General features: G+C 67.0%; 2 protein-coding genes across 2 annotated transcripts in view; both read left to right on the top strand.

Moving 5' to 3' along the window:
- Positions 1-2: 2 nt before the first annotated feature.
- LOC141973020 (uncharacterized) lies at positions 3-10,993 on the top strand. The gene is made up of 10 exons (XM_074931111.1): positions 3-8; positions 1,088-1,177; positions 1,750-1,812; positions 2,498-2,640; positions 3,391-3,459; positions 6,064-6,166; positions 7,355-7,492; positions 9,304-9,367; positions 9,816-10,487; positions 10,580-10,993. The coding sequence occupies exons 3-10, from the start codon at positions 1,771-1,773 to the stop codon at positions 10,888-10,890; spliced, it is 1,542 nt and encodes a 513-aa protein (XP_074787212.1). The 5' UTR covers positions 3-8; positions 1,088-1,177; positions 1,750-1,770; the 3' UTR covers positions 10,891-10,993.
- A 2,431-nt stretch (positions 10,994-13,424) lies between these two features.
- Positions 13,425-16,655, top strand: part of UXT (ubiquitously expressed prefoldin like chaperone) — a 3,976-nt gene continuing 745 nt past the window's right edge. Inside the window, 7 exon segments of the mRNA XM_074931090.1 lie at positions 13,425-13,547; positions 14,344-14,425; positions 15,277-15,341; positions 15,867-15,889; positions 15,892-15,953; positions 16,505-16,537; positions 16,539-16,590. Coding sequence (XP_074787191.1) covers positions 13,480-13,547; positions 14,344-14,425; positions 15,277-15,341; positions 15,867-15,889; positions 15,892-15,953; positions 16,505-16,537; positions 16,539-16,590 — 385 coding nt within the window. The 5' untranslated portion in view covers positions 13,425-13,479.

Raw genomic sequence — 16,655 nt, forward strand, 5'->3', positions numbered from 1 at the left:
CCTGCCTGGTGCGTGGGGCACTGGGAGGGACTGGGGGGCACTGGGAGGGCACTGGGAGGGTATTGGGAGGGGTTGGGAGGCACTGGGAGGAGTTGGATGGGGACTGGAGGGCACTGGGAGGAAACTGGGGGAACTAAGAGGGGACTGGAGGGCACTGGGGGCACTGGGAGGGGTTGGGAGGGCACTGGGTGGAACTGGGAGGTAATGGGAGGGCACTGGGAGGGCACTGGGAGGGGTTGGGAGGCACTGGGAGGGCTTGGGAGGGGACTGGAGGGCACTGGGAGGAACTGGGGGGAACTAAGAGGGGACTGGAGGGCACTGGGGGGCACTGGGAGGGGTTGGGAGGGCACTGGGTGGAACTGGGAGGTAATGGGAGGGCACTGGGAGGGCACTGGGAGGGGTTGGGAGGCACTGGGAGGGCATTGGAAGGGGTTGGGAGAGGACTGGAGGGCACTGGGAGGCACTGGGAGGGCTTGGGAGGGGACTGGAGGGCACTGGGAGGAAACTGGGGGGCACTGGGAGGTACTGGAGGGCACTGGGAGGGGACTGGCAGGGGTTGGGAGGCACTGGGAGGTACTGGGAGGGGACTGGAAGGGGTTGGGAGGGCACTGGGAGGGCACTGGGAGGGCACTAGGAGGAGACTGGGAGGGGTTGGAGGCACTGGGAGGGGTTGGATGGGGACTGGAGGGCACTGGGAGGGCACTGGAGGGGACTGGGGGGCACTGGGGGTCACTGGGAGGCACTTGGAGGGGACTGGGGGCACCGGGAGGTGACTGGAGGGCACAGGGGGCAACTGGTGTCACTGGGAGGGAACGGGGGGAGTAGGAGGGTTTGGGGGGGGTACTGGGAGGGAACTGGGTTGTACTGGGAGTGCAGTAGGGGGCAACTGGGAGGTAACTGGGGTAACTGGGAGCACTGGGATGTGACAGGGGTCACTGGGAGGGGACTAAGGGGACACTTGAAGGCGACTATGAGGTAACTGGGGAGACTGGGAACAGACTGGGAGGCACTGGGAGGGATACGGGGGCAGACTGGGAGTGCTGGGCAGGGCTGTCGTGCGCCCCCTTGACATTCCCAGTGCTCCCAGTTTGCCCAGTTGGCGCGACTGCAGCGGGAACTGGGCCCCGAGGCCTTTCCCCTGGTCCCCCAGCGCTTCTGTAACCGGCCCCGCGGACTGGTGAGTACTGGGAGGGCACTGGGAGGGACTGGGAGGTACTGGGGGACACTGGGAGGGACTGAGAGAGACTGGGTTGTACTGGGAGATGACTGGGGAGCACTGGGATGGGTTTGGGAGGTAACTGGGAGCACTGGGAGGGTGCTGGGGGTAAGTGGGAGGTAACTGTGGGGGTCACTGGGAATAACTGGGAGCACTGGGAGGGTCTGGGGTAAGTGGAGGTTAACTGGGAGCACTGGGAGGTAACTGGGGGTAACTGGGGGTTACTGGGACTAATTGGGAGCACTGGGAGGGGGCTGGGGTAAGTGGGAGGTAACTGGGGGTAACGGGAGCACTGGGAGGGTCTGGGGGTAACTGGGGGGTAACAGGAGGTAACTGGGGGTAACTGGGAGCACTGGTGGGGGCTGGGGGTAACCGGGGGGTAACTGGGGGGTAACTGGGAGCACTGGGAGGGGGCTGGGGGTAATTTGGGGGTGACGGGAGGTAACTGGGGGTAACTGGGAGCACTAACCAGGGGGTAACTGGGGGGTAACTGGGGGTAACTGGGAGCACTGGTGTAACTGGGGCTCCCCCAGCTGACGGCCCCCACCTTCCCCATGACGGTGACGCTCAGCCCCGCCCCCGATGGGGTGGGCAAGGTGAGGCCCCGCCCCCTCTCTGGCCACACCCACCCCAAACCCCACCCCTTCCCCCATGCCCCACCCCTCCATCCCTCCCTGGTGATTGACACATCCTGAGGGCGTGGCCTTTGGGGGGAGTGGCCTGCTGGCTAAGGTGGGCGGGGCTTGCTGGGTGTGATGGGGGCGTGACCTCATCATGACTCCACCCACACTTGTGGGGGGGCCTATGGGCTCGAATTGGGGGTGTGGCTAAGAGGGTGGGCGTGGCTTATGGGCAGAGGTGGGCGGGGCTTAATGGCACCCACGCTGAGGCCCCTCCTCCCCGAGGCGTGGTCTCAGCGTGACCCCGCCCACACCGGGGAACATGGGCTCGAATGGGGGCGTGGCTAAGGGGGGGATGGCGCGTGTGGGCGTGGCCTGTGGGCAGGGCTTAGCGGAGGAGTCATTACATAGGGGCGTGGCCTCATAGTGACCCCACCCTCTTGCGGGGGGGGCTATGGCGTGTGCCTATAAAGGGGTGTGGCCGCATGGGGCGTGGCCACGCCATTTCCCCGCCCCCCGGGGGTCACATGATCCCCCGGAGGGGCCATTTTGGCGGGGGGTGGGTGTGGGGGGGTGGGGGGGGGGTATGTTGAAGGGGTGGGTGTGTCCTGGTTGGGTGGGGCCGGGTGGGCGTGTCTAACGTTGTCTCCGCCCCCCGCAGGTGCGCGTGGGGACCCCGGAGGCGCTGGGGGCGGTGGCGGGGGCCATGGGCGGGGCCCGGGCGGGGGCCCTGGTCCAGGGGGGGCCGGGGGGGGGCCAGCGCCTCTGGGTGCAGCGCATCGGGGAGGAGTACAGGGCCCTGCGGTGAGGGGGGGCCGGGGGGCGCGGGGGCACTGGGGGAACTGGGGGGACACTGGGGGAACTGGGGGGGATATTGGGGGGCACTGGGGGGACACTGGGGGAACTGGGGGGGATATTGGGGGCACTGGGGGGGATATTGGGGGAACTGGGGGGATATTGGGGGGCACTGGGGGGACACTGGGGGAACTGGGGGGGATATTGGGGGGCACTGGGGGGACACTGGGGGAACTGGGGGGGATATTGGGGGGCACTGGGGGGATATTGGGGGGCACTGGGGGGACACTGGGGGAACTGGGGGGGATATTGGGGGGCACTGGGGGGGATATTGGGGGGCACTGGGGGGATATTGGGGGAACTGGGGGGACATTGGGGGAACTGGGCGGGACATTGGGGGGCACTGGGGGGGATATTGGGGGGCACTGGGGGGACATTGGGGGAACTGGGCAGGACATTGGGGGGCACTGGGGGGGACATTGGGGGGAACTGGGGGGGACATTGGGGGGAACTGGGGGGACATTGGGGGGAACTGGGGGGACATTGGGGGAACTGGGGGGGATATTGGGGGGCACTGGGGGGACATTGGGGGAACTGGGGGGACATGGGGGGACATTGGGGGACACCGAGGGGACGTGGGGGTGATGGGGGGGACACGGGGGGGCTGTTGGGGGGCTGCGGGACACGGGGGGGGACGCGGGGACAGGTGGGGGGTCCCCGGGGGTCCCCCTGACCCCCCCGCCCCCTCTGCCCCCCCAGGTGGCCGCTGGTGGCCGGGGACGCCCCGGGGGAGGGGCCTCAGCTGGAGCCGCTGCCCGTCAGCGCCCGGTGAGAGGGAGGGGCGGGGCTTGGCCCCCGGTGGGCGTGGTCACGGGGAGGGGAGTCCCCCCAAGGGGGCGTGGTCACGGGGAGGGGTTCCCTCAAAGGGGTGTGGTCACGGGTAAATGGGGCTCTAGGGGAAGGGGCGGGGCTTTGGGGAAGGGGTGGAGCTCGAGGGAAGGGGCGTGGCCTTGTGGGAGGGGTGTGTCCCGCGAGGGGGTGGGGCTACAGCATGGGGCTATGGGGAAAGGGGAGGGGCCTGTGGAGGGGGGCGGGGCTACATGAGTGGGGATTTTTGAGGGGGCGTGGCTGAGTAAAGGGACCAGTGACCTCCCAGTGACCTCCCAGTGACCTCCCAGTTACCCCCAGTGACCTCCCAGTTACCTCCCAGTTACCTCCCAGTGACCTCCCAGTTACCCCCAGTGACCTCCCAGTGACCTCCCAGTGACCTCCCAGTGACCTCCCAGTGACCTCCCAGTTACCCCCAGTGACCTCCAGTGACCTCCCAGTTACCTCCCAGTGACCTCCCAGTGACCTTCCAGTTACCCCCAGTGACCTCCCAGTTACCCCCAGTGACCTCCCAGTTACCTCCCAGTGACCTCCCAGTGACCTCCCAGTTACCCCCAGTGACCTCCCAGTTACCTCCCAGCCCCCTCCCACTTCTCCCAGTTATTCCCAGTGACCCCCAGTTACCTCCCAGTTACCCGCAGTCTTATCCCAGTGCTCCCAGTTACATCTCAATCCCATCCCAGTGCTCCCCAGTCATCTACCAGTACAGCCCATTCCCTCCCAGTGCCCTCCAGTGTCCCCCAGTGCCCTCCCAATGTCCCCCAGTCCCTCCCAGTGCCCTCCCAGTGTCCCCCAATCCCTTCCAGTCCCTCCCAGTGCCCACCCAGTGCCCTCCCAATGTCCCCCAGTCCTGCCCAGTGTCTCCCAGTGCCTCCCAGTCCCCCCAAGTACCCACCCAGCGCCCCCCAGTCTCTCCCAGTCCTCTCCCAGTGCCCTCCAGTCACCTCCCAGTACTTCCAAGTCCTCTCCCACTGCCCCCCAGTCCCTCCCAGTGCCCACCCAGTGTCCCCCAATCCCTCCCAGTCCCTCCCAGTGCCCACCCATTGCCCACCCAGTGTCCCCCAATCCCTCCCAGTCCCCACCCAGTGCCCCCCAATCCCACCCAGTGCCCACCCAGTGTCCCCCAAACCTTCCCAGTCCCTCCCAGTGCCCACCCAGTGTCCCCCAAACCCTCCCAGTCCCTCCCAGTGCCCACCCAGTGCCCCCCAATCCCTCCCAGTCCCCACCCAGTGCCCCCCAATCCCACCCAGTGCCCACCCAGTGTCCCCCAAACCTTCCCAGTCCCTCCCAGTGCCCACCCAGTGTCCCCCAAACCCTCCCAGTCCCTCCCAGTGCCCACCCAGTGTCCCCCAATCCCTCCCAGTCCCTCCCAGTGCCCACCCATTGCCCACCCAGTGTCCCCCAATCCTCCCAGTCCCCACCCAGTGCCCCCCAATCCCACCCAGTGCCCACCCAGTGTCCCCCAAACCTTCCCAGTCCCTCCCAGTGCCCACCCAGTGTCCCCCAAACCCTCCCAGTCCCTCCCAGTGCCCACCCAGTGTCCCCCAATCCCTCCCAGTCCCCACCCAGTGCCCCCCAATCCCACCCAGTGCCCACCCAGTGTCCCCCAAACCTTCCCAGTCCCTCCCAGTGCCCACCCAGTGTCCCCCAAACCCTCCCAGTCCCTCCCAGTGCCCACCCAGTGCCCCCCAATCCCTCCCAGTCCCCACCCAGTGCCCCCCAATCCCACCCAGTGCCCACCCAGTGTCCCCCAAACCTTCCCAGTCCCTCCCAGTGCCCACCCAGTGTCCCCCAAACCCTCCCAGTCCCTCCCAGTGCCCACCCAGTGTCCCCCAATCCCTCCCAGTCCCTCCCAGTGCCCACCCATTGCCCACCCAGTGTCCCCCAAATCCCTCCCAGTCCCCACCCAGTGCCCCCCAATCCCACCCAGTGCCCACCCAGTGTCCCCCAAACCTTCCCAGTCCCTCCCAGTGCCCACCCAGTGTCCCCCAAACCCTCCCAGTCCCTCCCAGTGCCCACCCAGTGCCCCCCAATCCCTCCCAGTCCCCACCCAGTGCCCCCCAATCCCACCCAGTGCCCACCCAGTGTCCCCCAAACCTTCCCAGTCCCTCCCAGTGCCCACCCAGTGTCCCCCAAACCCTCCCAGTCCCTCCCAGTGCCCACCCAGTGCCCCCCAATCCCTCCCAGTGCCCCCCAATCCCACCCAGTGCCCACCCAGTGTCCCCCAAACCTTCCCAGTCCCTCCCAGTGTCCCCCAATCCCTCCCAGTGTCCACCCAGTGCCCACCCAGTGCCCCCCCAATCCCTCCCAGTCCCTCCCAGTGCCCACCCAGTGTCCCCCAAACCCTCCCAGTCCCTCCCAGTGCCCACCCAGTGCCCCCCAATCCCACCCAGTGCCCACCCAGTGCCCTCCCAGTGTCCCCCAATCCCTCCCAGTGCCCCCCCGGTATGGGTGGATCCCAAGGGGGGGTGGGGGGTGTTTTCATGCAGGAAGGGGTGTGGCCAAGAAGGAGGGGGCGTGGCTAAACAGGCCCCGCCCCTCCAGGCACCGCGGGTGGGTCGACGCCTGCGCCCGCCTCTTCGGGGGCGTCGACATCTGCGGGGTGGAGGCGCTGCGGGGGCCCGACGGGCGGGAGCACATCGTCCAGGTACCCCCCCCCCCCCAAAAAACCGCCCTGGGGGGTCCCCAAAACCCTTTGGGGTCCCCCAAAACCCCTGGGGGCCCCCAAAAAACCCATTGGGACCCCCCAAAACCGCTGAGTCCTCCCCCCCCCCCAAAAAAGCTTCTGGGCACCCCCCCAAAAACACCTTGGGGGGCCCCCCCCAAAAAAAAACCCGCTGGGGTGCCCCAAAATGACTTGGGGGACCCCCTAAACCCCTTGAGGTTCCCCCCAAAAACCGCTTGGGGCCCCCCAAAACTCTGGTGGGTCCCTCCATAACCCCTTGGAGCCCCCCTAAAACTCTTGGGGACCCCCATAACCTCTGGAGACCCCCCCAAACCCCCTTGGACCCCCCAAACCCCCTTTGGGCCACCTCAAAATCCCTTGGAGCCCCCCTAAAACTTTCGGGGTCCCCCATAACCTCTGGGGACCCCCCCAAAACCCTTTGGGGTCCCCGCAAAACCACTGAGGTCCCCCCAAATCCCTTGGAGCCCCCCTAAAACTTTCGGGGTCCCCCCATAAACCTCTGGGGACCCCCCCAAAACTCTTTGGGGTTCCCCCAAAACCACTGAGGTCCCCCCAAATCCCTTGGAGCCCCCCTAAAACTCTTTGGGGACCCCCATAACCTCTGGGGACCCCCCCAAAACTCTTTGGGGTCCCCCCAAAACCACTGAGGTCCCCCCAAATCCCTTGGAGCCCCCCTAAAACTTTCGGGGTCCCCCCATAACCTCTGGGGACCCCCCCAAAACCCTTTGGGGTCCCCCAAAACCACTGAGGTCCCCCCAAATCCCTTGGAGCCCCCCTAAAACTTTCGGGGTCCCCCCATAAACCTCTGGGGACCCCCCCAAAACTCTTTGGGGTCCCCCCAAAACCACTGAGGTCCCCCCAAATCCCTTGGAGCCCCCCTAAAACTTTTGGGGTCCCCCCATAAACCTCTGGGGACCCCCCAAAACTCTTTGGGGTCCCCCAAAACCACTGAGGTCCCCCCAAATCCCTTGGAGCCCCCTAAAACTTTTGGGGTCCCCCCATAAACCTCTGGGGACCCCCCAAAACTCTTTTGGGTTCCCCCAAAACCACTGAGGTCCCCCCAAATCCCTTGGAGCCCCCCTAAAACTCTTTGGGGACCCCCATAACCTCTGGGGACCCCCCAAAACCCTTTGGGGTCCCCCCCTGCAGGTGCTGGGCTCCTGGATGCCGCTGGTGGGCCCGGGCGCGGCCGAGGATCGGGCCCGGATCGTGGAGCTGGTGTTGGGGCGCATGAGGGCGGAGCTGCCCCGCCCACGGAGCCCCTCCCCTGCCAGGCCACGCCCACAGGTAACACACCCCCCCCCCCGTAACCCCCCAATTAGAGTCCCCCATCTCCCAGGCCTTCAGGAGCCCCCCAAGACTTCTGGGACCGCCCCTGAGCACCCAAGTCCTCCAGGAGCCCCCAAGTCCTCCAAGATCCCCTTGAGCCCCCCAAGTCCTCCAGGAGCCCCCCAAGTCCTCCAAGATCCCCTTGAGCCCCCCAAGTCCTCCAGGAGCCCCCCAAGTCCCCCAAGATCCCCTTGAGCCCCCCAAGTCCTCCAGGAGCCCCCCAAGTCCCCCAAGATCCCCTTGAGCCCCCCAAGTCCTCCAGGAGCCCCCCAAGTCCTCCAAGATCCTCTTGAGCCTCCCAAGTCCTCCAGGAGCCCCCCAAGTCCCCCAAGATCCCCTTGAGCCCCCCAAGTCCTCCAGGAGCCCCCCAAGACCTATAGGACACCCCTGAACCCCCCAAATCTGCCAGGATCCCCCCAAGTCCTCCAGGAGACCCCCAAGTCCTCCAAGATCCCTTGAGCCCCCCAAGTCCTCCAGGATCCCCCCAAGTCCTCCAGGAGCCCCCCAAGTCCCCCAAGATCCCCTTGAGCCCCCCAAGTCCTCCAGGAGCCCCCCAAGTCCTCCAAGATCCCTTGAGCCCCCCAAGTCCTCCAGGAGCCCCCCAAGTCCTCCAAGATCCTCTTGAGCCTCCCAAGTCCTCCAGGAGCCCCCCAAGTCCCCCAAGATCCCCTTGAGCCCCCAAGTCCTCCAGGAGCCCCCAAGACCTATAGGACACCCCCTGAACCCCCCAAATCTGCCAGGATCCCCCCAAGTCCTCCAGGAGACCCCCAAGTCCTCCAAGATCCCTTGAGGCCCCCCAAGTCCTCCAGGATCCCCCCAAGTCCTCCAGGAGCCCCCCAAGTCCCCCAAGATCCCCTTGAGCCCCCCAAGTCCTCCAGGAGCCCCCCCAAGTCCTCCAAGATCCCCTTGAGCCCCCCAAGTCCTCCAGGAGCCCCCCAAGTCCTCCAAGATCCCCTTGAGCCCCCCAAGTCCTCCAGGAGCCCCCCAAGTCCTCCAAGATCCCCTTGAGCCTCCCAAGTCCTCAAGGAGCCCCCCAAGACCTATAGGACCCCCCCTGAACCCCCCAAATCTGCCAGGATCCCCCCAAGTCCTCCAGGAGACCCCCAAGTCCTCCAAGATCCCTTGAGCCCCCCCAAGTCCTCCAGGAGCCCCCCAAGATCCTCTTGAGCCCCCCAAGTCCTCCAAGATCCCCTTGAGCCCCCCAAGTCCTCCAGGATCCCCCCAAGTCCTCCAGGAGCCCCCCAAGTCCCCCAAGATCCCCTTGAGCCCCCCAAGTCCTCCAGGAGCCCCCCAAGTCCCCCAAGATCCCCTTGAGCCCCCCAAGTCCTCCAGGAGCCCCCCAAGTCCTCCAAGATCCCCTTGAGCCTCCCAAGTCCTCCAGGAGCCCCCCAAGTCCCCCAAGATCCCCTTGAGCCCCCCAAGTCCTCCAGGAGCCCCCCAAGATCCTCTTGAGCCCCCCAAGTCCTCCAAGATCCCCTTGAGCCCCCCAAGTCCTCCAGGAGCCCCCCAAGATCCTCTTGAGCCCCCCAAGTCCTCCAAGATCCCCTTGAGCCCCCCAAGTCCTCCAGGAGCCCCCCAAGTCCCCCAAGATCCCCTTGAGCCCCCCAAGTCCTCCAGGAGCCCCCCAAGTCCTCCAAGATCCCCTTGAGCCCCCCAAGTCCTCCAGGAGCCCCCCAAGACCTAGAGGAGCTCCCTATGTTTTTGGGGGGGCTCCCACGGTGGTCATGACACGCCCCCCCCCCCCCCCCCCCCATCTTTCTGCCCCACAGATGACACCAACATCGGGGTCCCCCCGGCCAGGGACCCCCCCGCAGCAGCGCCCCCCACCCCAGGGTGAGTGACACCCCCCCAAAACACCCCAAAAATTCACAGGAACCCCCAAAATCTGGGGGGGGGGGTGTGTCCCCCCAAACCCAGGGACCCCCCCCCCCAAATTGGAGAAAAACCTCCCAAAATACATCGCCCCCCCCCCCAAAAAAAAACAACAACCAGGGGTCCCCCCAAACCTCAACCCCTAAATATGGAACCCCCAAAATAATGGGGGACCCCCAAAAAATTTGAGGGTGCCCCCCCCAAAATATGGGCACCCCCCCCCCCCCAATTTATGGGACCCCCCCCTCGAAATTTGGGAACCGGCCCCAAACGCCCCTTTGAATAATTGGGGGCCCCCCCCTTACCCGGAGACCCCCCAAACTGGCTGATTGTCCCCAAAATGAGCCCCCCCCCCCTTGGCCCCGCCCCCTCCTGGCCCCGCCCACCGACGCCTTTCTCTCCACCCACAGGGCTCCGCCGCCGTCTGGCCCCACCCAGCCCCGCCCTCCTCCGCAGGGGCAACCCCCGCCCACCGGGAGGTGGGGCCACACCCCGCCCCGCCTCTCCTGGCCCCGCCCAGCCGCGAGGCCCCGCCCAGCCGCGCCCGCAGCCCCGCCCCCAGACCCCACCCCACTGCCGCGCAACAACGCCCTCAAGCCACACCCACTTCCCCGCAGCCCCGCCCCCAAGCCCCGCCCACCTCCCCGCAGCCCCGCCCCCCGCTCTCTCCATCTATGTCCCAACCCCGCCCCCCAAGCCCGCAGCCCCGCCCTCAAACCCCCGCCTCCTGCCGCACAGCCCGCCCCCAGCCCCGCCCTCCGGGGGGCAGCCCGTCCCCAAACTCCCCCCACCGGGATGCAGCCGCGCCCTCAAGCCCCGCCCACTTCCCCCCGCCCCGCCCGCAAGCCCCACCCACCTCCCCTCAGCCCCGCCCTCAAGCCCCGCCCACCTCCCCTCAGCCCCGCCCCGCAGGCCCGGCCACCTCTCCCCAGCCGCGCCCCAAACTCCACCCACCGCCGCTCAGCCCCGCCCTCCCGGCCCTCAGGCCACACCCACCACGCGCCAGCCCCGCCCCCAAGCCCCGCCCCCTCGCCCCCAAACCAACCCTGGCACCCAAACCCGGCTCCGTCCCACCCCCCAGGTAAGTTGGGGCGGGGCCTGAGGGGGGGGTGTGGCGTGTGGGTGGAGCCAGAGGGAGTGGCTCCTCCCTTTGACCACGCCCCTCCCCCGTAGCCCCGCCCCCGAGCAGGGAGGGGCTGAGAGCATCCGCTCCCTGCGGCAGAGCTTCGCCAGCCTCTTCGCCGATTAATGGGGGGCTCCCCCCCCCCCACTTCGGGACCCCCAAGTGGGCGTGGCCAGACCCCCTGCACCCCCCAAGTGGGCGTGGCCCAGGCGCCTGGCACCCCCAAGTGGGCGTGGCCAGGCACCCGGGACCCCTCCCACCCCCCCCCTCAGCTCTCTGTATCCCCGCAAGCTCCGCCCCGCCCTTGCTGACTGTACGTGGTGGAAGCTCCGCCTCCGAGGAAGCCACGCCCCCCCCGTGAAGACACGCCTCCCCATCGCGCTTTGCCACGCCTCTCTTCCTGCTTGGCCCCGCCCACTCGTGTCCCTCTGGGGCGGGGCAATAAAGCCCTGAGCTGCTGCTGCCGCGTCACTGCGGGGGGGGGGCTGTATGCACCCTATAGAGCCCGGGGGTCCCTATAGAATGGGAGGGGGCTGTATGCACCCTATAGAGCCCGGGGGTCCCTATAGAATGGGGGGGCTGTATGCACCCTATAGAGCCCGGGGTCCCTATAGATGGGGGGGGCTGTATGCACCCTATAGAGCCCGGGGGTCCCTATAGAATGGGGGGGGCTGTATGCACCCTATAGAGCCCGGGGGTCCCTATGGAATGGGGGGGGGCTGTATGCACCCTATAGAGCCCGGGGGTCCCTATAGAATGGGGGGGGGGCTGTATGCACCCTATAGAGCCCGGGGGTCCCTATAGAATGGGGGGGGCTGTATGCACCCTATAGAGCCCGGGGGTCCCTATAGAATGGGGGGGGGCTGTATGCACCCTATAGAGCCTGGGGTCCCTATAGAATGGGGGGGGGGCTCTGTGTACCCTATAGAGCCCGGGGGTCCCCATAGAATGGGGGGGGGCTGTATGCACCCTATAGAGCCCGGGGGTCCCTATAGAATGGGGGGGGGCTCTATGCACCCTATAGAGCCCGGGGGTCCCTATGGAATGGGGGGGGGCTGTATGTACCCTATAGAGCCCGGGGGTCCCTATAGAATGGGGGGGGGCTCTGTGCACCCTATAGAGCCCGGGGGTCCCTATGGAATGGGGGGGGTTCTATGCACCCTATAGAGCCCGGGGGTCCCTATAGAATGGGGGGGGCTCTGTGCACCCTATAGAGCCCGGGGGTCCCTATAGAATGGGGGGGGCTGTATGCACCCTATAGAGCCCGGGGGTCCCTATGGAATGGGGGGGGCTCTGTGCACCCTATAGAGCCCGGGGGTCCCTATAGAATGGGGGGGGGCTCTGTGCACCCTATAGAGCCCGGGGGTCCGTATAGAATGGGGGGGGGCTCTGTGCACCCTATAGAGCCCGGGGGTCCCTATAGAATGGGGGGGGGCTGTATGCACCCTATAGAGCCCGGGGGTCCCCATAGAATGGGGGGGGCTCTGTGCACCCTATAGAGCCCGGGGGTCCCTATAGAATGGGGGGGGCTCTGTGCACCCTATAGAGCCCGGGGGTCCCTATGGAATGGGGGGGGGGCTCTATGCACCCTATAGAGCCCGGGGGTCCCTATAGAATGGGGGGGGGCTGTATGTACCCTATAGAGACCGGGGGTCCCTATGGAATGGGGGGGGTTCTATGCACCCTATAGAGCCCGGGGGTCCCTATAGAATGGGGGGGGGCTCTGTGCACCCTATAGAGCCCGGGGGTCCCTATAGAATGGGGGGGGGCTGTATGCACCCTATAGAGCCCGGGGGTCCCTATGGAATGGGGGGGGGGCTCTGTGCACCCTATAGAGCCCGGGGGTCCCTATAGAATGGGGGGGGGCTCTATGCACCCTATAGAGCCCGGGGTCCCTATAGAATGGGGGGGGGCTCTATGCACCCTATAGAGCCCGGGGTCCCTATAGAATGGGGGGGGCTCTGTGCACCCTATAGAGCCCGGGGGTCCCTATAGAATGGGGGGGGCTCTGTGCACCCTATAGAGCCCGGGGGTCCGTATAGAATGGGGGGGGCTCTGTGCACCCTATAGAGCCCGGGGGTCCCTATAGAATGGGGGGGGCTGTATGCACCCTATAGAGCCCGGGGGTCCCCATAGAATGGGGGGGGGCTCTGTGCACCCTATAGAGCCCGGGGTCCCTATGGAATGGGGGGGGGCTGTATGCACCCTATAGAGCCCGGGGGTCCCTATAGAATGGGGGGGGGCTCTGTGCACCCTATAGAGCCCGGGGTCCCTATTGAATGGGGGGGGGCTCTATGCACCCTATAGAGCCCGGGGTCCCTATAGAATGGGGGGGGCTCTATGCACCCTATAGAGCCCGGGGTCCCTATAGAATGGGGGGGGGCTCTGTGCACCCTATAGAGCCCGGGGGTCCCTATAGAATGGGGGGGGGGCTCTGTGCACCCTATAGAGCCCGGGGGTCCGTATAGAATGGGGGGGGGCTCTGTGCACCCTATAGAGCCCGGGGGTCCCCATAGAATGGGGGGGGGCTCTGTGCACCCTATAGAGCCCGGGGGTCCCTATAGAATGGGGGGGCTGTATGCACCCTATAGAGCCCGGGGTCCCCATAGAATGGGGGGGGGCTCTGTGCACCCTATAGAGCCCGGGGGTCCCTATGGAATGGGGGGGGGCTGTATGCACCCTATAGAGCCCGGGGGTCCCTATAGAATGGGGGGGGGCTCTATGCACCCTATAGAGCCCGGGGGTCCCTATAGAATGGGGGGGGGCTCTGTGCACCCTATAGAGCCCGGGGGTCCCTATGGAATGGGGGGGGTAAATCCCGCCCCTACACCCGGAAGCCGCCGCCGTTCCCCTTCGGCGCGCGCGTCGCGTCGCCCGGCGATGACGTCACGGGCCGGCGGCCGTAAGGGGACGGGGCGTGGCGTCGCGGCGTGATGACGTCACGTCGGCGATGGCGGCGGCGGGGAAGGCGCAGCGCTACGAGGCGTTCGTCAGCGACGTGCTGCGCCGAGACCTCCGGTGGGTGACGTCAGCGCGACACGCCCCCTCGACACGCCCCCTGACCACGCCCCCCCCCCGCCGGGCCGGACCGGGCCGACGTTCCCGCCACGTGCCCCGCGGCTGCTCTGACCCCGCCCCCGCGGCCTGGCCACGCCCACACACGTCACTCACCTCCTCCTCGCCACGCCCCCTTTCCCAGGGAATACACCCCCCCCCCACGCGTTTGGGCCACGCCCCCCGCGCTCCAGCCCCGCCCTCTTTACAGACCACGCCCCCTTCCCGACCCAAACCACCTCTAGAGCCACGTCCCATTTCTGACCACGCCCCATTCTAGAGCCACGCCCCTTTCCTGACCCTGCCCCATTCCTCAAACCACGCCCCCAGCTCTAACCTTACCCATTCCCAAACCACGCCCAGGATGTAACCCCGCCCCCTTTCTAGACCACGCCTCCAAACTGCACCGGTGTCCTAACCCCGCCCATTTCTCACCACGCCCCTTCCCCAGCCACACCCCTGCTCTAACCCGCCCCTTCCTGAGCCATGCCCCTTCTCCAACCCCGCCCCTTTCTGACCATGTCCTTCCTGAGCCACGCCCCTTGCTCTAACCACGCCCCTTTCCCCAAGCCACGCCCCACGCTCTAACCCCACCCCCTTCTTGACCACATCCCTCCCTGATCTTTGCCCCTCTCTGACCCCGCCCCTGTCTGACCACGCCCCCTCCGTTGTCCCCACACATACCGGCCCCACCCCCGGGAGCCCCCACCCCCTTAGGCCCCGCCCCCGGCCCCGCCCACCCCAACCACGCCCCCCGCAGGCGGGTGCAGGAGCAGCGCGACGGCGTCTTCGAGCAGCAGGCCCAGGTGCTGCAGCTCCGCACCGCCCTGACCCGCCTCCAGGTGGGCGTGGCCGCCGGGGGCGGGGCCTGAGGGGCGGGGACTAGTGGGTGGGCTTTGGGGCAGGGTTTGGAGGGATATGGAGGGACGGGGGGGAGTGCGATTTGGGGGTAATATGGAAGGGATTGGGGGTCCCTGGGGGGGAATTGGGGGGATTTGGGGGTTCTGGGGGGAGTTGGGGGGAATGGGGCTCCCTGGGGGGGATTTGGGGGTCCCTGGGGGGATTTGGGGATCCCGGGGTGGATTTGGGGGTCCCAGGGTGGGTTTGGGGGTCCCTGGGGGATTTGGGGATCCCGGGGTGGATTTGGGGGTCCCTGGGTGGGATTTGGGGGTCCCTGGGGGGATTTGGGGGTTCCTGGGTGGGTTTGGGGGTCCCTGGGTGGGATTTGGGGTCCCTGGGGGGATTTGGGGATCCCGGGGTGGATTTGGGGGTCCCTGGGTGGGTTTGGGGTCCCTGGGTGTGTTTGAGGGTCCCTGGGTGGGATTTGGGTGTCTCTGGGGGGTTTGGGGATCCCGGGGTGGATTTGGGGGTCCCCGGGTGGATTTGGGGGTCCCGGGGTGGGTTTGTGGGTCCCTGGGGGGATTTGGGGGTCCCTGGGGGTGGGTTTGGGGTCTCTGGGGGGATTTGGGGTCCCTGGGGGTGGGTTTGGGGGTCTCTGGGGGGATTTGGGGGTTCCTGGGGGTGGGTTTGGGGGTCTCGGGGTGGATTTGGGGATCCCGGGGTGGATTTGGGGGTCCCTGGGGGATTTGGGGGTCCCTGGGGGTGGGTTTGGGGGTCCCTGGGGGGATTTGGGGGTCCCGGGGTGGGTTTGGGGGTCTCGGGGGGATTTGGGGGTGCTGAGGGCCCCCCCCAGGAGGCGGCCGCCCCCCTGCGCACCCAGGTCGACCTCGGCTGCAACTTCTTCGTCACCGCGGAAGTGTGAGTTTGGGGGGGGGGTGTACCCAAAAACCTCCTGTCACCCCCCCAAACACCCAAAAACATCCTGGACCCCCAACCCACCACCCCCAGCACCCCAAAACACCCTTAAAACTCCCCAAATTCCCACTCAAAGACCCCCATAGCCCCCCCACCCCCCCTTGAACCCCAAATATCCCCCCTGGGACCCCAATACCCCCCTTGGGACCCCCCCCGGACCCCCAAACCCCCCTGTGACCCCAAATGGACCCCATAGCCCCCCAGACCCCCCCTGAACCCAAATATTCCCCCTGGGACCCCAATACCCCCCTTGGGACCCCCCCGGACCCCCAAACCCCCCTGTGACCCCCAAATGGACCCCATAGCCCCCCCAGACGCCCCCTTGAACCCCAAATATCCCCCCTGGGACCCCAATACCCCCCTCAGGACCTCCCCTGGACCCCCAAACTCCCCTTTGACCCCCCAAAACGGACCCCAGGGGCCCCCCGATTCTCCCCATGACCCCGTGTGTGTCCCCCGTCCCCCCAGCCCCTCCCCACAGCGAGTTTTCGTGGCCTGGGCTACGGGTTCTTCGCCGAGCTGACCGTGCCCGAGGCCTTGCGCCACCTCGACGCCGCAGCCGCCTCCTCGACCGGTAAGACACGCCCACCCCGGGCTTGGACACGCCCCTTCAAGGCATAGCCACGCCCCCCACGCCATGGCCACGCCCATAAGAAAAGGTCCCACCCTCCCTCCACAGCAGGCTGCCCTGCACCCAGCCGGAGTGGCTGGAGGGAGACTCCCAGCAGAAGCCCCGCCCCCTAGGCCCTGCCCCCAGAAAGCCACGCCCCTCTGAGAAAGCCACACCCCTTAACACAACAACCCCGCCCCCAGTTACGGGATTGGCGACGTGAGGCTCCTGGCATAGGCCACGCCCCCTCCACAGGTCACGCCCTATTCGCGAACCACGCCCATTCCTCCCAAGCCACGCCCCCTCGAGCAGGCCCCGCCCCTGAGCCCTGGGCAAGCTTTGCCCCCGCTAGGCCCCCTCCATCTTAAGCTCCACCTCCCCACCCCCATAAGACACCCATGACCAAATAAGGGTGACCCTGCCCCCCAGCCTACCCATGCCACACCCAGAGGGATGCTCCGCCCCTCCAAATAAAGGAGACTCCACCCCTCCTCAGGCCACGCCCCTTCTCCCCAGGCTCAGCGAATCCCTTGACGCGGGACGGGGCCAAGATCCGGGCGCACATCAGGCTGGTGCTGGAAGGTAACCAGGGGCTGGGGTCCCCCTCCCCCACCCCCGACTCTGGGGACCCCCCTGGGGTGGGTGGG

The sequence above is a fragment of the Athene noctua genome, chromosome 39, assembly GCF_965140245.1.
Source record: "Athene noctua chromosome 39, bAthNoc1.hap1.1, whole genome shotgun sequence".
NCBI lineage: Eukaryota > Metazoa > Chordata > Aves > Strigiformes > Strigidae > Athene > Athene noctua.

Bases quoted from the DNA above. Each gene is read 5' to 3' on its own strand.
- LOC141973020 (XM_074931111.1), top strand. From the start codon at position 1,771: ATGACGGTGACGCTCAGCCCCGCCCCCGATGGGGTGGGCAAG. The intron at 1,813-2,497 runs GTGAGGCCCCGC...CGCCCCCCGCAG, and splicing joins CCCCCGATGGGGTGGGCAAG to GTGCGCGTGGGGACCCCGGA. The intron at 7,493-9,303 runs GTAACACACCCC...TCTGCCCCACAG, and splicing joins CTGCCAGGCCACGCCCACAG to ATGACACCAACATCGGGGTC.